The 24,215-nt window shown below is 35.9% G+C and overlaps 3 protein-coding genes across 3 annotated transcripts; 2 read left to right on the forward strand and 1 right to left on the reverse strand.

The window, feature by feature from the left end:
• The first annotated feature begins 1,534 nt into the window (after positions 1-1,534).
• LOC141660377 (uncharacterized) lies at positions 1,535-2,101 on the forward strand. The gene has a single exon (XM_074467358.1). It carries the CDS (start codon positions 1,535-1,537, stop codon positions 2,099-2,101), a length of 567 nt encoding a protein of 188 aa, XP_074323459.1.
• A 24-nt stretch (positions 2,102-2,125) lies between these two features.
• On the forward strand, positions 2,126-2,671 carry LOC141660378 (uncharacterized). Its single transcript, XM_074467359.1, has one exon. The coding sequence runs from the start codon at positions 2,126-2,128 to the stop codon at positions 2,669-2,671; it is 546 nt and encodes a 181-aa protein (XP_074323460.1).
• A 770-nt stretch (positions 2,672-3,441) lies between these two features.
• Positions 3,442-3,768, reverse strand: LOC141660379 (wound-induced protein 1-like). Its single transcript, XM_074467360.1, has one exon. The coding sequence runs from the start codon at positions 3,766-3,768 to the stop codon at positions 3,442-3,444; it is 327 nt and encodes a 108-aa protein (XP_074323461.1).
• Positions 3,769-24,215: the final 20,447 nt, after the last annotated feature.

Genomic DNA, 24,215 nt, shown 5'->3' on the forward strand with positions numbered 1-24,215 from the left:
GATACAGAATGTAAATTTAGCGATAAAAAAATGGATATCCGGTATGAATTTTAAAATCGGACCGAATATCTGGTTTTGCTCACCCCTAAGCATGTAGGTTATTACTTATCTTTTTCTTTGGTCTAAACTCTCTACTATAAGGTCTGTTAGTATAGTATGGTGTAACACCCAGTCTCACATCAATACGATTTTGAACTTCTGTTCAATGTATAAGGCAAATTACTTTTACTAAGTGCGTCAACAATGATCGTTTAGGTAGCTGTGTTGGCTTCTTGTTTACCCAAGTTGGCTGTATTTGGGTCAATAGGTTTCAGATTATTTTGAACTCAGAATCGGGACTTGACCCGGTTTTCAAAAAAGGGTTCGGGATTTGACCCAGGTTGTCATATCGATAATAATAAGAGTATTGGGGGCCTTTATAGATACAAGTAAAAAATTAATGTGTACATTCGGTTATTGGGATCGGTATACCTTCGGTTGTGGGTTTGGATGTTAATAATGGTATTAGAGCTTTACGCGGCTGAAGTGCGGATGCACTGCCCAGGTTCCATAATTGTATTTGTGAGCTCGACGAGGACGTCGACCTTATTGGAGGGGGTGTTTGTAATATTCCAAATTGATAATAAATCCAAGTCAATCATTAATATTTACCAAATCGCTAAATTTTTTGAACTTACCTGTGGTAGGTTGTTGGGTCTGGTATACATTCGGTTGTGGGTTTGGATCAGGGGAGGAACTAGAGGGGACCGAAGGGAGCCCCGGTCCCTGCCAACTGCGGAATAACCCCAAAATTTTAATATAAAATTTTAAAATTTACTATCAAAAAAATTTTTGGTCCCCCTAGATTTAAAAAAAAATTTGAAATTAAGAATTGATTATACAAAATTTTATTGATTTTGTTAATTATTTCATTCAAAATAATATTGATTAGATGGAAATCATGAAATTTATTCATTAATCTTAATAATTAATAAATAAACATATAAGATAAAGATAGTACAATTTGAAACAAAAAAAAGATGCTTAAAACTAAAGTCTAAAAACAGAACATACTTGTTCAGTTGTTCTGCTCTGGTCCCAAAACCCCCAATACACACTATACATACAAGTTACAAAATTACAATCCCTAATATCATCTCTCTTTATCTACTCTACCTTTGCATCTAATCCGTAAATATGACTAAGAGAAAAGAGATTACATCCTATTTTCAACCCAAGAAGAAGTAAACAACTACTTGTGAAGATGAAGAACCTTCTGCGGCCTCAATTGAAGTCACTGGAGATGGAGTTGAGCCTCTGATTTTTGGTGGGATAAACAGAAACTCCGAGCAAAATCCTCAAAATCCAGATATTGTTAATGAAGGTATTGATTCTGAGAACACTGATTCTGAGAACACTAATGAATGGGCTGCAAGCCTTGTTTCTTAAAGATTGTCCTTATACATATTACATTCATTGTCTAGCACATCAATTACAATTAGCACTTGTGGCTGCAACAAGAGAAGTACCTCAGATTCACACTTTCTTTCAAAATATGGTCTTTATTATCAATGCGGTTACTAGTTCTTCTAAGCGGCATGATGAGTTGCAAGCTAATCAAATTGCTGAAATTGAATATTTAAAGGAAATAGAAGAGATTCAAACAGGTAAAGGTCTCAATCAAATTGGAACATTACAATGTCCCAGAGATACTAGATGGAGTTCACATTTCACTGCTATATATAGTTTGATAAGAATGTATGGTGCTACTCGCTCGGTTTTAATTGACATTGCTGCTCAAGGGACAACTTTTTCTCAACGAGGTGATGCTTTAAGTGCTATTAAAATGTTAATGTCTTATGAATTTGTGTTTATTTTACATGTGGTTAAGGAGATAATGGCTATTACTGATCTACTTTGTCGAGCATTACAACAAAAGTCTCAAGATATTTTAAATGTCATGCATCTGGTTTCTACTACAAAGATGTTGATTCAAAAATTGAGAAGTGATGGTTGGGAGAGTCTCTTAGAAAATGTGAGATCATTTTGTGAACGACATACTATCTTGATTCCAGATATGAATGCTCCCTACTTTGATGTGCTTAAATCTCTTCGTCGATAAGGAAAACAAAAGCAAATGGTGACAATGGAACATCATTACCGAGTAGAAATCTTTACAGCTGCCATAGATCAACAATTACAGAAGCTAAACAATAGATTCAGTGAACAAATGACGGAGCTTCTCATTTTAAGTGCATTACTAAATCCTAGGGATGGTTACAGGTCTTTCAACATAGAGAACATTTGCAAGTTAGCTGAAAAATTTTACCCAGAAGATTTTTTGGGAGATGAAAAAATTCATCTACAGTGTGAACTACAACATTATGGGTTAGATGTTCCGGTTCATCCAGATTTGAAGAATCCGTCTACTCTTGGTGATTTATGTCATGGATTGGTAACCACAGGGAAAGCTGACATGTATCCATTATTTGATAGACTATTAAGGCTTGTCTTGACTCTTCCAGCATCTACTGCAACATCTGAACGAGCTTTTTCTGCTATGAAAATTGTGAAAACAGGTCTTCGCAATCGAATGGAAGATGAATTTCTTAGGGATTATTTGATAGTGTATATTGAAAAGGAGATTGCGAGACCATTTATGTCGAGGAGATCATTGATTCTTTTTATTTGATCAAAGAAAGGCGTGCACATCTCAAATAAATCGGTATGTTTTCTACTTTTATTTATTTTGGTCCCCCATGTTAGATTCCTGATTCCGCCCCTGGTTTGGATGTTAATTACAGGAAGGTGAAGTTGTGTAAGAAATCCGCCTTGCTTGATTACCTGTGCATATATAGACATAATGTTTTTTTCTCACATCACGAATTCTCGTAATGTTTTTTTCTCGTACTCGCAAACTCTTGCGATTATAACTTAAACTCTTGATAAAATGATAAAATATGCTCTCAAAGTTATACTTTTCTCATTAATTTAATATATATATATATATATGCACATGATCAAATATAAATTAAAATTAAAATATAACTAGAAACTAATCTAATTAATTAGATCAATCTAATCTAATGGTCCCCTGAAAGCACCACACCCAACTAATGTGCACCCCCACACCCAATTTCAGCTTTTTCCCTCCGTTTTTAATTTGATTTTTCCCGTCAAACCGTACATTTTTTTAAAATCCGTTTTACTGTATTTTTTTACATCTCTTCACGATCGATTTGCATACCATATATGATATATTTTGAACTAATTTAAATAAATTATTTGGTTTCATTTTTATTAGAGTAGTCCCCTGTATTTGGCTAAAAATATGACGCCGTTTATTGTAGATGTAAAATCGAACAAGCAGAAGCATCACATAATGTGACAAAGTTTGTAAATATAGAGATGAATATTGCCTTATTCGATTGCAACCAACTACGTATATTTCACTTTAGATTATTAGATAGCAAGTACAAGACCCGGCACAGATTTTCCGACCCGATTGCAAACACTACTCTCCCAAAGAAAAGAAGGAAAATGAAGGGACCGAACCGAAGCAGAAACATTCGAACCATTTCCAAAACGAGTAACAGTGAGTGAAGTATTTAAGTACTCCCGAACCTGAGTTATTATGCCGTCAGTGACAGTCCATGCATGCACCCACGAGATTAAACGTTCCTGATCACACCCTTCAACCAGGACAATCGAACCAATGGCTTTGATTGATTGTGGTGTAAACTGAAACTTATCGGAGGACATGGCATCGTTGCCAGTAAGCAAGAGCATCATGAACTGGTGAGTAGGTGGGCCATGGAACCACCATTCTAGGTCAGAGGCGAGGAGTGCGTGGACAGTAGTGACGTCACGGGAAGACAGGGCTTTGTAAAGGGCTTGTGCCACCCTTTTGTTTCTGCATTCCTCCGGGGTTTCTTGGGAGTTTGCCAGCTCGGAGTATGTTTAAATTGGAGTATATAGATACAGATGATCTTACTAATGATGTGCTTATATAATTTGGAGGTTGCTCAGGGGTATATATAGGACAGAGTTCCGTGTAGATGTGTAGGTTGACGACGTGGCGGATTATGATAGGCTATTGGAGTCGAAGTCGGAGTGGCATATGTAGTTTCGTGTTAATTTCTGGGCCTTCTGTTATTTAGAGTTCTCACTTCTAAACTCTTTATATGTTGGTTTGAGGGTAAATTAATTTTAAGAGCCGGCACTCTTTTTTTCAAGTCCTTAAACTATAATCGTAAATTTATAACTAATTCAATTTTTGAATTTTTCTCATCACAGTCCTTCCGTTAAGTTTTTAAGTAACGGTGTTCATTTTTTGGTCAAAAACATCCCACCGGAATGTGAAAATCCAATTTCCGGCTGGCAAAGTTTCAAATTCCGGCCAACACCCAACAAAATCCGGTGAGCTCTAATTTTTCGATACACCAAAATCAACTTAAAAATTCAATTAACGTCGTATTCGAACACTAAAAATAACGAAAATTATATGAACATACTCATAATTGCACGATCTAAAAATCTATATCAATAAAATTGATAAAAAGCTATAAAAATCAAAAGCAATTCAAGTTAAAATTCAAAGATTACCCAAACTGAAATTTGATGAGCAGATGGATAGTGGATTGAAAAATGAGCAATTTGGCTACTCGAGCTTCGATTTTGGACACTAGAATCAATTTCAAAGTTATCTTCAATTTTCCAAAATTTCAAGAATGTTTTTCAGAGCTAATTACATATATTATTTTCATTTTTTTATAAGATGCCACGTCATAAAAAACAAACAGCGTTACTTAAAATTTAATGAATGGATTGCGATGAGAAAATTGAAAAATGAATTACCTATAAATTTTATATTTATAGTTCAGGAATCTAAATAAAAAAGTATCTATAATTTAGAGACATTAGAATTAATTTTCTCATTGTTTTGATTGTTTTATGATCAAATTAATATAGTATTGATGGTAAATTCAATTTTAAAATTTACATTATTAGAAAGACTCGTATTCGATTACATTTCCCATCACTAGGATATGAGCTCATATAGTTAATGTTTCCATGTACAAGCCATACTATATACTTACATTATTATAGGAGCAGCAGTGTAATTCAAACCAATCCGGCTCGAACTCGATTGGATAATATGGGCTTGATTGGACTCGTTTTCGAACTCAAACTCGAACACATTTTTGGATTCAATAAAACTCTCGGTCGAGCCGAGGTTTTTTAGCTCGACTCGATAAACTCGAACCGGAACTAGAATATTTATTTTTATTTATTTTTTAAATATTCATGGGTTAGGTAATATATGCGTCATCTAATTATCTAGTAATATAAATTTTACAAAATAATTTGCTTGATTTTTGTATATTTACAAGTATTATTATGTTGGAAACTTAGAATTCTATTTGATAATTTTTTTAAATTAAAATAGTTTGATATAAAATATTTATTTGGACCCTCTTATAATTAGTTTTTTTAATTAATTTTAATTTTGACTTTTAAATTTGAATTGATACCTTTTTCAACTTATTAGCTCCTATCCAGAAAAATGTAAAAAATATAAAGTCAAAATATTTATTATTTTTAAAGGATTTGTGTTAAAGAAAATAAGAAAAAAAAATTAAAAGTCCAAAAAAAGCATGACATACGAGTTATTTTAACAAAACTACCTAGTTTAAATCTCGTGCGATGCATGGGTTCCGTTAATATTTATAAAGAATTATAATTTTATATATATAGTTATATAATAATTTTAATATATTTATATAAATATATAATAATTATTGAATTATAATAAAAAATAATAAAAATATTATAAAGAAACAGTGGTCGTAATTTAGTAGAATAAGATTTGATCGTAGTTTAATGGGATAAGTTGACTAGATTTAATAGTTTAACATTTATATAATGTTGTGCAAGACATGCATGTACTATAATAAGAATAAGTCAAATTGACAACCCTAAGTAAGTTGTATTGTAATATAAGTTTGCATTGTGTATTGTATCACTTAAGTCTGTAATTGCAAATAGACTAGACTGAAGTATTTTTCTGTAAACAGTCTCAAGTTTAAGAATAAGCTCTGGAAGAAGATCATGAAGATCATGCCTCAGAGAAAGTGTGGAGAAGATTTTAGTTGAATAAATCTGTTTTGTGAAAAATATTCTAAGTCAAGAAGTCTACAAGTCACATATTAAGTGTTATAGAGAAGTCATTCAAAAAGTCCAGAATGACTTATCGAGAAGTCAAGAAAAGCTACTAGAGAACTCAGAGATATCGACAAGTCAAATTGAAGACATGAAGGTTAGAGATATCGACAAGTCATTTTTTCGCTAGAGAACTCTGAGATATCGACAAGTCAAAATATCACTAGAGATCTCTGAGATATCGATAAGTCAAAATATCACTAGAGATCTCTAAGATATCGATAAGTCAATTTATCACTAGAGAACTCAAAGATATCGATAAGTCAAAGTGAAGACATGAAGATGAGAGATCTCGATAAGTCAAATTCTCGTATAGAGAACTCAGAGACTTCGATAAGTCAAACAACTATAGATTAATTTGAGATCTCGATAAGTCATTATACATATCGAGATGTCGAGTTCTCTATATGACTAACTGGAGATCTCGATTTAAAGCTCAAGTACAGAATGCAAATCAGTTTAATATCCAAAGTTATCAATCAATAAACAAATAAATCACTGATTTGAAAAGTCTACAAAAGCATCTTGAAGAGTACAAAATCAAAGGCCAAGATTAACTGGCAAAGTAAAGTCAGAGTCAGGCAAGATTAGCAAAGATACACTAAGCCAGAAATAGAAAGATTTGGTTATCCAAAAGTAGGGTTTAGTACATGATGTTGCATGCTGTGTAAAAATCAGTGTTTACTATTTTATAAAGTAAACACTGGATGCTTTGTTTTAAAAGTAACAAATAGATCTGAAAAATCTTGTAACTCTCAAAAAAGAAGTTGAGTTCTTAACATACTAAGAACCCGGAAATTTGTTGCAAAATAGTAGCTTGATTTTAATATAAAATTAAGTGAGTTTTGAAAGATAAGTGTGTTCTTGTGCATATTTTCTCTACAATACAGACTACTTTGTTCACCATTCTTAAAAGTTTAAAAAGCCATTAAAAATATCAATAGATGAAGTTTGGTTGTATTGATGGTTATGAGTTGGTTTGTGGTTAATTGGAGTAGTATAAACATTGGTAATCGCGTAAACATAGCCGTCGTAATGCCCATTTTCATTCAACCGCTTGTTCTTAGTGTTCGGGACAGAAAGCTCATTGACCAATCTATAACTTTGCCATGTTTAGCTAGATCATGTCATAAACTTCGTTTCGATATGTTCGCTTGCATCCGATGTACGGTTTAGGAGAAACGACCATTTTTAGTAACGGCGTTTCACGAGTGAACCATTACCCCTCGCTTTAGTTTGAAACCTTGGTTAAGGTCCTTAAATGACTAATTGGAGTATGAAAAAATTATTTAAGATTAATTGGTCAGTTGGTAGAGTATTCACGAAAGAGTCGGCTTAAAAAGTTAAACGGTTAATTTAATAAAAATGGTGGAGCCGAGGGTACTCGAGCGACTTATGTGAATCGTTAAGCGCAAAAGCGAACGTTAGGGTCCAATTGGTTAAAGTCTAGTTTCTTAATCGACCGTGGTTTAATTCCAACTTATATGTTGTTTATAGGTTACCAGACTTGCCCCAGGCGTTTTACCACCCCCAGTCGCTCAGGTAAGTTTTCTACCCGTTATACTGTTGTTGTGATGTATATCTTTGTTTGTGCATTATCTTGTGATAAGTGCATGGTTGCTATTAGCAAGTCTTGCGATATATTGGATCATGTTGTTATGATATAGATATGCATGCCTGTTTCGTAATCTTGATATCTCATTGTTGATTCAATTGATTATAAACTGCATAATACCTATGCTAGAGATAAGCAGTACTTGTGTACACCCTTAGTATAGGGGACCCAGAGCTGAACATTTTCCTAAACCGGGAGGCGATGTTCCCGAGTATATTATATATATAAATAGTTTTCAAAACTATTAATCGAATAAGGTTTATTCGATAGTTTTATATTATAAATGAATATTAGTCCGAATATTCATTCGAGGACTTATGACTCCGCTTATTTTATTTAATAAATATTATTTTGAATATTCATTCGACTTATGACCCCGCTTATTTTATTAAATAATATTCTTTATTTTATTAAAGAATAATGTTTCGATATTCGCCAAGTATTAGAGAAATTATTGATATCTTCAATCATTCTTACGTTAAATATTTTCAGAAAGTTATTTTCAAAACTTTTATTTCATTTACTTTCTTGAAAGCTATTCCTTATTGGAATATTAATTATAGCGTAATATTCAGATATTCTTTGATTATCTTGGAATTAATTTATTCTATCAAATCATCCTTATTCCAGATGTTTTCAAAAATATTTTTGAGTCTTCAAAATGATTTTAAAGGTTAGAGCGGATCCCAAAACTTGTTTTCTAATTTGAGATCTTCCTTTCGAAGGGGATTTAAATACTCGCTTAAAAATCTGAGGGATCCAGCTTTGTGATGTATTTTTATATTTACAACAAGGTTGTTGTGTTGATAAAAGAGTTTTTGATTACTTACCCAACACTCGGGAAGTAAAATTCTTGGAATGAGGTTAATCCATTAACATGCATTGCCTGGGAAATATCGGTGAGTTTTCCTTTCCAACTAGATACGACTTCTTGGTGGAGCCGTATCAACAAGTTTCTACTTGGGGAAAGGGGGAACGAGCTATACGTTTCAGAGTCATGGATTTCATCTAAACTAGGAGTGGCGTAAGTGGTCGAGTGGCGCCGCCCCAGCCTTATTATATTGGCCCAAATGGCCCGGAAGTTCTGCTACATCGATCCATTCCTTGGGAGTCCAGCGTTCGGTTGACAAGTAAATTCGACTGTTCTCCTCTACATATAGAAAATTATGGGGTTGCACTACTGCGACTGATCATCGTGAGTGGTCTTCTTGGCGCGACAAACTCCCGTAATGAGTTCATCATCCAGTTTGGATATTTCTGCAACACTACCTAGAGCATTTCGATAGAAAGGCTACGGATGAGTGATTGCTGAAGTGTTGTCAGGTTCAAATGGTTATAATGATGTTTTCATCGAATGAAGTACCTCATAAATTCATTTCTTTTAAACAATATTTCAAAGATTGAATCTATTCAAGTCTTATGTTGTAGTCTCATCTATGTGATGAACCATTGAAAACTTATCATACTTTGAATAGTGGTAGTTCAAGTAGTTTTCTAAAACGATATAAGTATATTGAAGGATTTTGTAACTTCATCTTCCTTTAAGCTTATATCCAGTAAGTAACTATCTTACACTTGATAAAGATTTTCAATAAGTTATCTATTCAGATACTTGCATTATTGATTAAAATAGATATTATCTTGTGAGCTGTAATGCTCACTCTTGCTTCATTTCTTCATCACACAACAACAGTTAGGAAGGATGGCCAGACTCAAGCAGACCCAGCGCAAGAGCGTGGGAAGCGTCCCGCGTCTTCCCGTTGATATCATAGCTGCCATAGCTGCAGAGGTAGATCTATCTGTAGGTTAGGCATTCTACTTTTGGGAACCAATTATGTATAATTATAACTTGTGTTGGATAATGACAACTAACTGTAAACTTATTAAGTAATCATTTTGGGTTGTAATAACTTTTAATTTATGGATTCAAGGACTTGTACTTATTTTAATTTCATCTCTGAGACTATAACATGTTGTGGTGTGTGTTATTGTGGGGTCACAGCATAAGGTTATTTATTTTTAATTAAGTTAAGTGATATTTATGGAAGGAAAGACTGTGACGACCCGGATCCCCGACCCCGGATCTGGGGGTGTTTCATCTTTGGTTTTCTGACCAAGGGTGACTCGGTTGGTATTTGTTCCTCACCACTCTCATTCAATACAGTAAGGGTTATCTCTTTTCTCTTCTTTTTACTCACTTCGCCCTTTTGAGAGGATAAGTGGTTGGTTTCCTAGTAGCTGGTGGTTTTGAAGAAGTAGGCTCAACATGGGTAGGTTCCTGTGGGTGTGCTTGTGTTTGTACTTCCACAGGATCAGGACCATTGTTGTACTAGATTGAACTACATTGGTCCTCATGTCAGGCATAGGGTAAGGATAGGTCTTAAATCTTTCAATCATGAAAGGTCTTAACTTAAGACCCACATGTACCTTATTTTTAAGTGATCCAACTAGGATTTTGGACACTTTCTTACAGTTGCCTATTAATGACCTATCTACACCTTCAAGCATATGTATGTCATTTACTTTATGATTTAAAATATACATAATGAATCTAGGAAGAAAATTTTCTTTACCTATTGAAGTGAATGGCATGATGAGCCTGGTACTTAATTCCTCAAGAATGTAGTGTCCTACATTAATCTGTTTGTTGTGAGCCATTGAGTAGACCAGCTTCTGAACAACACTAGAAATATTGTCAAATCCTGATTTTTGCATGCGAAAGCTCTTATCACATAATCAAATAGAAAAGACCACGCCATTCTCATATTTTTCTTGTTCAAGCTATCCAGGTTAATCTTCTCAGAGTAGTTGATAAAATCCAAGAATTTATACAGCTCCTCCTGAGTTGGAATCCCTACGAACTTGTCAGTTGGAATGTTCAAGGACAGGTTCATATCAGCTTCAGTTATCTCAACCTGCTGTCCTTTGATTTGACAGATAACCACTAGACTTGAAGATTGGTCTTCATGCACAACTGTCCTAGCTATAGCTGTGTTCCAGAAATCACCCAACATATTCAGATAGAGAACTGGGTTAGCTGTAAGAGTTCCAACAAAGTAGGTTTTAGATAAGAACTTGACAAAGCTTTTGAAAGCTTCAGGTGCTTGATTTGCATCTAAGAATGCAAGAAAGTTGGTCTTCTTTGGTATGAAAGGTACAATAATGTTTGCTGCCATTGTTGTGAATGTGAAGATTGATGGGTAAAAGAAATTAGAGAGAAAGGATTTTAAACGAGAGAGAAATTGGTTTTGAATTGAAAAAGCTAGGTCACTTAGAGTTCTCGAAGGCGTAAGTATATGTATGTCGAGATGTCTGGGTATTTATAGAAAAAGTAAATTACTTGTCGAGAACTCAAAAATAGACGTTTGGAATTTATCTATCGAGAAGTCATTTTAAAAAGTGAAAAACATATCGATAAGTAATTTTTTTATTCTTGTAGAGAACTGAAACATAAGCTTATCGAGATGTCTAATAAGTACCCAGTTTGTCCAAAATGGACCGAATTGTTTCCAATTTTATTTCAGCAGCTATGTATTCAGCCTCAGTTGTGGAAGTTGACACAAATTGTTGTTTCTTGCTATACCAGGATACAAGTCTTTGTCCAAGAAACTGACAGCTTCCACTAGTACTCTTTCTGTCAACCCTGCATCCAGCAAAATCTGCATCCGTGTATCCAACAGCTTCAAAACCAGTTCCCTAAGGATACTATAATCCCAAGTTTGGAGTCCCCTTCAAGTATCTGAAAATTTTCTTTACAGCCATCAAATGTGATTCTTTTGGATTGGCTTGAAATCTTGCACACAGACATGTTGCAAATATTATGTCTAGTCTACTTGTAGTTAAGTAAAGAAATGATCCAATCATTCCTCTATAGCTTGAAATATCCACACTCTTGCCCTATTTATCTTCATCCAACTTTGTTATTGTAGACATAGGTGTAGATGCAAGTGACAATAAATCATGCCAAACTTTTTTAATAAATCTTTGATATACTTAGTTTGGTTGATGAATATTCCATCACTTCTTTGACTGACTTGAAGTCCAAGAAAGTAACTTAATTCCCCCATCATACTCATTTCATATTCACTCTGCATAAGCTTAGAGAATCTTTGGCATGACTTTTCATTAGTAGAACCAAAGATAATATCATCCACATAAATCTGTACTAGAATCATATCATCACCATGCTTCTTATAGAAGAGAGTTTTGTCAATTGTACCTCTAGTGAATCCATGCTTGATCAAAAATTCTAAAAGTGTGTCATACCAAGCTCTAGGTGCTTGTTTAAGTTCATAGAGAGCCTTGAGGAGCTTGTATACAAAGTTTGGAAATTCTGGATCTTCAAAGCCAGGTGGTTGTTGCACATAAACCTCTTCTTCTAACTCACCATTAAGGAATGCACTCTTCACATCCATTTGATATACCTTGAAATTTGAATGTGTAGCAAATGCCAGGAAAATTCTTTTTGCTTCAAGTCTTGCAACTGGCGCAAAAGTTTCATCATTATCAATTCCTTCCTCCTGTGAGTAGCCTTTTGTAACCATCCTTTCTTTGTTTCTGATAATAATCCCATTTTCATCCATCTTGTTCTGAACATCCACTTTGTTCCAATAATACTTCTATTCTTTGGTGCAGGAACCGGTTTCCAAATTTTGTTTTTCTTAAACTAATTTAATTCTTCTTGCATAGTAGATATCCAGTCAGGATCAAGAAGGGCTTCCTCAGTTGTTTTTGGCTCAACTTGTGGCAGAAAACATGCATGAAGGCATTCATTTGCAGTTGCACTTCTAGTCCTCACTCCAGCAGTTGGATCTGTTAGGAATATGTTGTGAACTTGATGATAAGTTAAACAAAATACCTTAGTAGATTTAACTTGGTGAATTTTGTAGAACTTGATGGATGATCTAATATAGTCCCGATGGATAAACTTTATAGTCCCGACGGATGACAAATTGACATCCATCGAGTGAGTAGCTTATGTAACAAACAAGAACTGTAGTACATTTCTGCAAACAACATGTATTAGTCAAGTAGATTGCTTTCGGTTATGTAAGTCATGTTGACTACCAGATTGATATGCAGAATAGGTTGATTAATTGTAAATATGAGATGTCTTGTAATTCTGTATAAGTGAAATAGAGTCAAGTGGCAGATAGACTCCCGACGGATGATCTACAAGACTCCCGACGGATGGTCAACAAAGCTCCCGACGGAGGACAATCATAGTCCTGACGGATGATCAAATTCAAATAGTTGTTGACAGTGACAACACAGTCACATGCGTTGGGTGTTTGCAAAAGGAATGTGGCAGCCTGTTAAGCAGGAATTTGAGAACAAAGAAGCATTACCATTTCCATGCAATTGTGAAGATATTCAAAGATGCTGGAATAGAGTAGTGAAGCAGCATGGAGTTAGACTAGATATGTTTTGTTTAATTATCTTGTCTTATTGTCATGTAAACTTGGTGATATATAAACCAAGTGTAACAAGTAGAACAATTAACTAAGCAAGCCTATTTTCAGAGAAACATATCAAGCTGTATTCTGTAAGCATTTCTCTATAGTTTAGTTATTCAAACTTGTAAGCAGTTGTGAGCTATTCAAAGCTTCACAGGGTTCTCATTTGATATATATATATATATATTTATATATCTGGTGGATACTTTTAAATCCACCAGAAAGTTTTAAAAGCTTGTATTTTTATTACTTAAGTGTTTTGATTTCTATCACTCTTTTATTCGCACCATTGCTAATCAAACACTATTATATTTATCAAGTCAGAACATTCTTTTAATTTGAAAAAGTAGCCAGAATTACATTCAACCCCCCTTATGTAATTCTTGTTGTATTGTTAGGGAATAACAGGATCACCAATAATTACTTATCTAGTGTGACTTCTATCCCACTTCCTTGTGTGAGTTTGTTGACTTGTGTTTTCTGCATCTTCTTCATTACTGACATGACTTCCAGAATTTCCTCTCTTTCTCCCCCTGAGTTTGTGCTATTGTTAGGCACAAAGCACGCGCTAATAATTCACGCAAGTATACGCGTTCGCAAGTAATATAGAATGATTTCTAGTTCGTTCCCACAGAGACTCTGATTAATTATATTTAATTAACACTTTACTCACCAATGTATGATTACTCTTCAATGCCAAGAAAATAACACTTAAGGTTGATTAACTAATTATTAACTACTAGAATTAAACACTTAAATTGACACTTGAATTAACAATATTAAACACACATGAGATCATAACTTCATTACTACTTCATTCAATAGTTATTGTTATTACCCTTAGCATGTAACGGTGATGATATTAATCGAACAACCCGAAACTGATAAAAGCCAACTTTTGTTGTACAAGTACCAATCTACCAAGCATCCTCAATTAAGATAGAAGTTGAATATGCATCAATTATGTTGAGACCCTATATGTCTACAGAATTTGACAATATAACGATTTAAGCGCAAGTTATTCATTATGATTACACAGGGAAAGTAAAATGGTTAGAGTTACCTACTAATCATGCATACAATATATGAACCTATGCTAGCATGGCAAGTTCTAAATCTCAAGATTCACTGTCGCTTCACAAGAGATTAACACGCTATCTTATATGTTCGCGACGCACATAGGACGAATAAGCACAACCTATGCTAGATATCATAAAATCATCACATACCTAGGTATTAAACAATTAACTAAAGAAATCCATAGTAAATCCGCTACGACCCCATGATCACGATTAGCCCATGATAGAACTCATCGTCACCATGGGTTCATATGAAAACATGATAATAATACAACGAATTAAGCTAATAAAAATACTTAATAAAAACATAGCGCGTCACAAGAGTATTAAGGTTCAAAGTAAAGAAAACTAGCATACACTGTTACAATAAATTAAAAGAATCATAAGATAACGTATGCTTCCTCTTCTTCGTTGTTGCGTGCTAAAACGGTCTTCTTAATCTTCTCTCCTTGTTACTTGGTCCTTGCCCTTGATACTTGTGAAAACGTCTCCCAAGATTACTTATATAAGAGTCCACAAGAAACAACGCCGTTAGAATCCCAATAGAACTCAAATTAGAAAATCCAGAATCTGAAATTCCGACCTCAGGCGGCCGCCTCCAATCCCACGCGGGCGCCTGCTCTCCAGGCGGTCTCCTGCTCTCCAGGCGGTCGCCTGCAGTCTCCAGGCAGGCGCCTGCATGCTTTCTGGAAAAATCCTCTTTTTGCTTATGATTTTACTGATTTCTTCGCACAACTCCCCATAACTGGTTCCAAGTACTTCCCTAGGCTTATTATGATGAAATCCCCCTAATTACACAAGTTATACCATGAAATGCAAAAACACTAGAAAAATGCATCAAATACACAAAATACTTGATTTCAAGACATTAATTCAAGCCATTATAAGACATTCGAAGTGGTATAAAATGCCACTTATCAGCTATCAAATTCAGGTCCATGAGATGAACTTCCATTCTCATGATTCATTTGTTCAGTTAACTCTTCATGTATTCTGTGATTTGTGTTGACTTCAGCTTCATCATCAGAATCACTATCAATATTGATATTTTCAAACTTAAGGGCTTCTGCTTCATTTTCATCAAGGAATTCTAAGCCTGGGCACTTGTCATCATCAAAAGTAACATATGTGCTTTCCATGATCTTCTTTTGCTCAATCACATAGACTTTGTATGCAGTTCTTTCCAATAAATATCCCAGAAAAATTGCCTAAAAAACTTTTGAGTCAAATTTTCCCACATATTCCGAGTTGTCCTTCAATACATAGCACTTGCTTCCAAACACATGAAGATGGTTTGTAGTAGGCTTTCTTTTAGACAAGATTGAGTAGGGTGATTTTCCAAGGTTCTTGTTAATGAGATATCTGTTTTGAGTATAACATGCAATATTAACAGTCTCTTCCCAAAAACTGGTTGGCAACTTTGCATCTTGTAGCATTGTTCTAGCAGCCTCCACCAATATTCTATTCTTTCTCTCAACTACACCATTTTGTTGAGGTGTCCTAGTTGCTGAGAATTCTTGAACAATGCCTTTGTCTTTGCAGAATTCAGTTAAGGTTGCATTCCTGAATTATGTTCCATTATCACTCCTCAATCTTTCACACAATTCTAATCTTCAGCCTACTTTTCAATCTTTTTGATGTGCTCAATTATGATGTATGGAGTCTCATCCTTAGAATACATAAATTCTACCCATGTGTACCTTGAGTAGTCATCCACCATTACAAGTGCATATATTTTTCTTGAAATTGACCGGTCCAAATAAATCCATGTGAATAAGTTGCAAAGGTGAGTTTATAGAATTCACAGTTTTACTTTTGTGACTTGATCTTTTTATTTTCCCTTTTTGAAAAGCATCACGGACTTTATCTTGAGAAAACTCCAGATTTGGCATGTCTCTCACTAACTCCTTTTTGACCAGAATGTTAACTGCCTTGAAATTCAAGTGAGACAACTTTTTATGCCATAACTTGCTTTGTTCTACAGATGCCTTGGTGTAGAAGCAACAAATTCCATCCTTATTTGCTGATTCCAAGTCTGCAACAAATTAGCTACCTTTCCTTGCTCATTTCAGAGCAACTTCACCAGTTTTCTTGCTGATAAAAGTGGATTCTTCTTTGTTGAATAAAACTTTAAAACCTTTGTCTTCAAATTGGCTAACACTGAGAAGATTCACTTCAAGACCAGCTACTAGTGCTACATCATCAATGACAATATTTTCAGAAATCAAATTGCCATATTCCATTGTGAAGCCTTTGTTGTTGTCTCCAAAAATCACTAATGGGCGAGCCTTTTCCTCAAACTGTGATAGCAGGGCCATATCACCTGTGATATGTCATGAGCATCAACTGTCTATGATCCAAATGAATTTCTTCTTTTTGCCCTGCACACAATGAGTTTAAGTGTGTTTAGCAATCCAAGCAGTGTTGGGTACTTTTTTCTTGTTAACAGAGTGAACAGAATCAGAATGAGTTGTTTCAGATAAAATAGAATTCATTGACTGTTGTGCATTTTCCTTTTTTGATGTAAACCCAATTTTTACTTCTTTAAGGTCTACTCTAAGCTTATGGCAACTTTTCATCACTTTCAAGTTGCAAGGGATGCAATCAAACTTGTCACAGAATGATTAGGGATCATTTGCATTTGTTTCATTATATTTGTATGCTCCTTCTACTGGCTTGCTAACAGCCTTTTTATAAAGGTGAGTTAGATGATTCATAGAGCCACATTTCTGACATTGTTTCCTTGGAGCATCTGCATCATAAGCAAAATTGTTGCTTTTGTTTATCCCAATCTTGCTATTTCAATTTTTTTCCTTTCTTACATCTTCAGTTTTTATTTTCTTGACAGGTGTCTTGAAATCTTGGTTGACCATGAACTTCTTTTCAGCTTTGAAAGTTGGAGTTGTTTCAGCATTTTTCTTCTCATTGTCTTCATCAGCAATTTCTTGTTTAATGATCAACTCTTCTTCATTGAAATCTACCTCACATGCTTTGAACATAGGTTAATCAACCTTTTTCAGCATATCTGGAACATCTTCATTTTCTGTTACTTTTCCTTTACCACCAGTATCTTTCTTCTTGCTGTTCAAGGCATTATAGTCAAGACCAATAGCTATGTTAGCACATGGTTTGTTCTTCTCATGGCATTGTCCAACCAATTCAGATGCATTCCTGAAATACTTCAACTTAACTTCATTCTTTTCAATCTTTTCTCTAAACACAGCTCCAATCTCATTGGCACACTTCAACTTGTTTTTCAAATATTCATTTTCTTACTTGACTGACTCAAGCTCCACAAGTAGTAGATCCATCTTTTGCTTCTCACTCTCAAGCTTCTCATTAGCTTCTGAGCCTACAGACTTTCTCAGTAGCAACTACTAAGCTAGTGTGTATATGGAACATCTCCACACTTATCTTTTCCACAGTCTCCTTAAATTGACTAGCATTTAAATAAATGGTGGTTAGAGTTGGTACCTTTGATTTTGAAGTGGATGCCTCTCCATGCTCAAAAGCCATTAGTGCATAGTTTCCAACTTCTTCATCCACGTCATCAGCATCAGTGTCATCCCAACGATTTCCTTCTGCAATATAAGCTTTTCCAGACTCCTTCTTCAAGAGAGCTTCATACTTTGCTTCTAGTTCAAGATATTCCTTGTCTTTCTTTACCTTTTTAGGCTTTCTACATTCAGTAGCAAAGTGACCCAACTCATCACAATTGAAGCACCTTATCTTTGATTTGTCCACAGATCATGCTTTGTAGCCACCTTTGCTAACTGAATTGTACCTGGTTTCCAATTGTTGTTGTTGGAGGATTGTCCCTTGCCTTTGAAAAACCTTGGCTTTTTTACTCTTATGTGGGAGAACTTCCTGGCCAAGTAAACCATGGATTGGTCCATTTCATCTAGCTCATCCAAGGTATAATATTCATCTTCCTCCAGTTCCAACATAACTTGTTTTTGAGGTCCTTTACTCTTCTGTTCTATAGCTTGAACAACTGAAACTTGATCATCTTGCTCATCTTAACTTTCTTCTCTGTCATTTATAATTAATGCACTTGAACCATCAATAATATGACCATGGTGTGCTTTCAATGGCTTTCTTTACATCATTTCAAGTTCATAAGTTTTCAAGATTTCATATAAGTCTTCCAAAGTTATTCTGCTCAAATCTCTTCCTTCTCTAATGGCTGATATTTTCTGTTCAAGATGGTCAGGAAGGGCTAGCAGAAACTTTAGGTTAACCTCCTCACCCTCATAATATTTATCATGTAGCTACAAGTCATTTATCAATTTATTGAACCTTTCAAAAACTTTAGTGATTCCTTCTTTTGGTTTAGCCATAAATCCCTCATACTGAGAAACAAGAATCCTCCTTTGGTTTGACCTAACCTCCTATGTTCCTTCACACAAGATCTCTATTTTCTCCCAAATTTGTTTGGCTATGTCACAGTTGAAAATGTTATTGTACATTATATTGTCAAGTGACTCTATCAAGATCAGCTACAAGCCACTATCTAGTGGAACTTTTTCTTTCTCAGGCTAAGTGTATTCTAAAGGATCTTTATGAGCATAATGTGCTGGAATGACCATGTCTCCATCTGTAGATTCCTCAACTCTTATCATGGGAGTGAAAGGCCCATTCTTGAGGATCTGAATGTATAATGGATTGGCCATTCTGATGAACAACAACATTTTCTTTTTCCATAATGTATAGTTAGATCTGTCAAAGGTGGGGATCTTGATACTGCTTAGCTTCTGTATATTCATTCTTCCAAGATCTTTAATATGTTTACTTTCAAATTTTTCTCTAATACCACTTGTTGGGTAATGAATACAACACATAAGAGGGGGTGAATGTGTAAACCTTACCACATCAGTCCATAACCTCAAGGTTTTCCAACTCATTCAATCACAAACATGAGCTACTAACTATATTTAAGATTCACTAACCAATAACCAAGATTCATAACCCAAAATCACTACAAATCCAACCAAACTTTAAACAAACAAGGATCATGCTTCTCATATACTATATCAATCATAACAACTCCTAAATACTCAAAAGTAAAGCTAGGGTATGAGGTTTTACCTTCCTTGGTGAGTGATAAGTTACTAGGAAGCTTTAAGGAGCCTTGATCTAGCCTCCTACAAGCTTGATCTTTTCGAAGAAATCAAGAACACAAAAACTAATTTCAAAAAATTACTATTCACCATCTCTTTCCTTGATTTACTGGAAAAGATTTACAAGGAATTAGAAGCTTAAACTCCTAGGATATACTTATCTAATCATAGGGAAGCTTACATAATTACCTTGGATTTGATTATGGAATGGAGCTTGGAGTTGTAAAAAAAATTCTTCCTTGAAAGTAAAGAGGCCGAGAGCTTTTGTTCCTTGAAAGCAAAAGTCAACTTCTATTTTGGTGTTATGAATTTGTTGGTTGCTTCTCCCTTTTTGCTTGGCTACTTTTTAGAATTTACCGTGGTAAATAATACTTGTCTAATAATCAACCAAAAAAACATATCTACTTGTCATGCTTATGTCATCATGATTGTGTCATCTTTTAACACATGTCTTCTCCTTGTGGTGTGATGATATCATCATCCACTAACCTCTTTTATTAAACCTTAATTACTTGGCTAATGATCGCTTATCTGTTATACGGTTCGCTTAACTTTCGTTCTCGTTCGTCGTTTGAGGGATCATATCCGGGATCTTATTACTTGGGTTCCCCTAAACCTTTCTCAATATTTTATATTCCTTTTATGATCCTCTCTTATAATCCTTGAATTTAAATCCTTTTAATCATGTTACCTTATACTCAATTCTTTCGGTATCTGGTGGATTTTCCGGAAAAATCAAAATGTTCGAATTTGGATTCTGACGATTTTTACATACACTCATATACTTTATGGAGTACTAATAAGACCTCAGAATATCAATAAAAGAACTCCTACATAGTGTGGCATGAAAAATTTCCTTAATCATCAAAATCACTATTCATAAGGATTACAAAAAGTACAAAATTTTTGGGGTTATTACAGTCTCCCCTCCTTAAAAGGATTCCGTCCCGGAATCAGATAGAAAACAAATGGGGGTACTTTTCTAGCATTGCGCTCTCTAGTTCCCAAGTTGACTCCTCCACATTATGATTCTGCCATAGCACTCTGACTAGCTTGATCACTTTGTTCCGAAGCACCTGCTCCTTTTTATCCATGATCTTCACTGGTTGCTCCACGTAAGTCAGGTCTGGTTGCATGTCCACATTCTCATATTCCACCATGTGCCTGGCATCCCATTGATAATTCCTTAGCATTGACACATGGAACACATTATGAACTAGTAGGTTCGGGGGTAGGGCTAGCTCGTAAGCTAACTTCCCAATCCGTCTTAGTATCTCAAAAAGTCCAATGTATCTTGGGCTTAGTTTCCCTTTCTTTCCAAACCTCATCAATCCTTTCCAAGGGGATACCTTTAACAGTACTAAGTCCCCTACTTCATACTCCTTGTCCTTTCGGGCTAAGTCTGCATACCTCTTCTGCCGGTCTTGGGCTGCTACAAGCCTTCCTCTGATTAGATCCACCATGTCTTTGATCCTTTAGACCACTTCGGGTCCGAGCATCTTGCGCTCTCCCACTTCATCCCAGTATAAGGGAGATCGATACCTTCTTCCGTACAGGGCCTCGTAAGGCGGCATTCCAATGCTGGCATGAAAGCTATTGTTATAAGAAAACTCAATCAACGGCAAGTGATCATTCTAACTTCCTTTAAAGTCTATTGCACAGACTCTCAACATATCCTCTAGTGTCTAGATGGTCCTTTCACTTTGCCCGTCCGTTTGGGGATGGTAAGGGGTACTCATGTTTAATTTGGTTCCCGCACATTCTTGAAAGCTCCTCCAAAATTTGGAGTTGAATCTGGGGTCTCGGTCTGAGACAATGGACGCTGGGACTCCATGTCACTTTACTATTTCCATAAGGTAAATATCCACCAGTCTATCATCTGTGTATCTCTCATTTATTGGAATAAAGTGAGCTGACTTTGTCAGTCGGTCTATAATTACCCATATGGCATCGTGATTGGCTTTCGTCCTTGGTAATCCTATAATTAAATCCATAGCTATCTGTTCCCATTTCCATTCGGGAATCTCCAGGGGTCGTAAAAGTCCACTGGGTCTCTGGTGCTCCGCTTTTACTCTTTGGCAAGTAAAATATTTGCTTACCCATTCTGCTACGCCCCTCTTCATGTTGGGCCACCAGTAATATTCCTTCAAATCCCTATACATCTTGGTGCTCCTCGGGTGAATGGAATACCTTGAACTATGGCTTTCATCCAAAATCTCGTCTTTAAGCTCTTGAACATTCGGAACCCAAATCCTGTATGAATACCTCATTATCCTTTATCATCTCTCTCGGTATGGATCTCTTCTCCAGTCATTGATTCTCTGCCTTCATTCATCACTTTTTCTTGGCACAATCTGATCTTTTCCAATAACTCTGGCTGCATCGCGATCTCAAACAGCTTTTCGGTTCCGGCTCCGATTATCTTTACTTCTATTTCTATTTTCTCAAAATCCCTTATCAATTCCTCCGAAGACATTATCATTTTGAGTCTTTCCTTCCTACTAAGGGCGTCAGCCACCACATTGGCTTTCCCTGGATGATAGAGAATCTCACAATCATAGTCCTTGATTAGCTCTAACCATCTTCTCTGGCGCATGTTGAGCTCTTTCTGCATGAATATGTACTTGCGGCTCTTATGGTCTGTGAAAATCTCGCACTTCTCTCCATACAAGTAGTGCCTCCAAATTTTTAAGGCAAAAACTATTACTGCGAGCTCAAGGTCATGAGTAGGATATCTAATCTCGTATTCCTTCAGTTGTCTTGACACATACGCAATCACTTTACCGTGCTGCATAAGCGCGCACCCTAATCCTTTGTGTGATGCGTCACTATATATCACAAAATCTCCTTTTCCATCTAGCAACACCAACACCGGGGCCATTACCAATTTTTTCTTCAATTCTTGAAAACTGTTCTCGCATTTCTCTGTCCATTCAAACTTCTCTGTCTTACGAGTAAGTCATGTTAAAGGGGCTGCAATCTTCGCAAAATCCTGTACAAATCTACGATAGTATCCGGCCAATCCTATGAAACTCCTTACCTCTGTGGGTGTGGTTGGCCTTTCCCAATTTGAGACCGCCTCTATCGTGGAGGGGTCAACTAATACTCCTTCCTTATTGATCACATGTCCTAAAAACTATACTTCATTCTACCAGAATTCACACTTCGAGAATTTGGCATACAACTGTTCTTTTATGAGTATCCCTGGAGCTATCCTCAAATGCTCTGCATGTTCTGCCTCGGTCCTTGAGTAAATTAAAATATCATCAATAAAAACTATCACACACTTGTCCAAATACTTCTTGAATACTCTATTCATTAAATCCATGAAAGCCACTGGGGCGTTGGTTAATCCAAAGGACATTACCAAGAACTCATAGTGCCCATACCTGGCACGGAACACAGTCTTTGGAATATCTTCAGGTTTAATCTTTAGTTGGTGATATCCAGTTCTCAGGTCAATCTTGGAAAAGTAGACAACATCATTTAGCTGGTCGAACAGATCGTCTATTCTGGGTAACGGGTACCTGTTCTTTATGGTTAGCTTGTTCAACTCTCGGTAGTCGATGCACAACCTCATGCTCCCATCTTTCTTCTTAACAAATAATACTAGTGCTCCCCACGGAGACATACTCGGTCTGATCATACCTTTATCCAAAAGTTCCTATAATTGGGTAGCCAATTCCTTTATTTCTAACGTGGCTAACCGGTAAGGTGCCTTTGAAACCGGCGTCATCCCTGGGGCCAACTCAATAGCAAATTCAATCACTCTATCGGGTGGTTTTCCCGAAAGGTCTTGTGGAAATAGATCTTCAAATTCATTGACTACCAGAATGTCTTGCAAGTTGGGCACCTCCTTATACGTGTCTACCGCATTGGCTAAGTAAGCCTCATTTCCTTTTTGTAGCATCTTATTGGCCTGGCCTATGGTCAAAAATTTCTGCATCTGCCTCTTCCCTATAAATATGACTCCTTTCTTCCCTGGGATATTCAACTTAACTTTCTTCCCCTTACAGTCTATTTGAGCATCATTGCTAGATAGCCAGTCCATTCCTAAAATTACATTAAATTCCCCTAATTTAAAAGGAATTAGATCAACACTAAAAGATTGTTCCCTTATGCCTAACTCACAGGCGGGGTGAATCTGGTTAACAGGGATAACTTCATGGTTGGCTATTTCTATTAGTAAGGGTTCTATCAAGGGTTCAGCCTTAGGTCTTAATTTAAGCGCAAAGTCCCTCGATATAAAAGATTTAGTTGATCCCGGATTAAATAAAACATTTGCACTGAATAAATTTAGAGAAAGGATACCTGTTATCACATCTGAGTCTTCCATATCATCTTGAACTGTCATGTTGAAAGTCCTTGCAGTAGGTGGCTTATTAGAAGCAGCCCTGCTTACTCCTAAAGCTGCTGGTTTATTCATTGAGCAATCCTTTCTCATATAACCCAGACGTTCACATCCATAACAAGTGATGGCCTGGCTGACAGCGGGGGTTGGCGAAGTGCACTTATGGGAATAGTGACCCACTTGACCACACTTAAAATAACTTACTACCTTCATTCCCCACACCCCAGAATGCTTCCTTCCATAAGTGTTACAGGCTGGTAATGGGGGTCGAGACTGGTTGGAATGGGACACTCCTGACTTTTGGCCACTCTTGCTCACGTTCACACTCACGGGCCGCTTAAACCCAGTACTCCTTCCCGGTAGGGACACTGCTCCTCGATTAAATCTAGTTGG

Source organism: Apium graveolens, chromosome 5 (genome assembly GCF_009905375.1).
Source record: "Apium graveolens cultivar Ventura chromosome 5, ASM990537v1, whole genome shotgun sequence".
In the NCBI taxonomy this organism is placed as follows: Eukaryota; Viridiplantae; Streptophyta; class Magnoliopsida; order Apiales; family Apiaceae; genus Apium; species Apium graveolens.

Bases quoted from the DNA above. Each gene is read 5' to 3' on its own strand.
- LOC141660379 (XM_074467360.1), bottom strand. From the start codon at position 3,768: ATGCTCTTGCTTACTGGCAACGATGCCATGTCCTCCGATAAGTTTCAG.
- LOC141660377 (XM_074467358.1), top strand. From the start codon at position 1,535: ATGGTCTTTATTATCAATGCGGTTACTAGTTCTTCTAAGCGGCATGAT.
- LOC141660378 (XM_074467359.1), top strand. From the start codon at position 2,126: ATGGAACATCATTACCGAGTAGAAATCTTTACAGCTGCCATAGATCAA.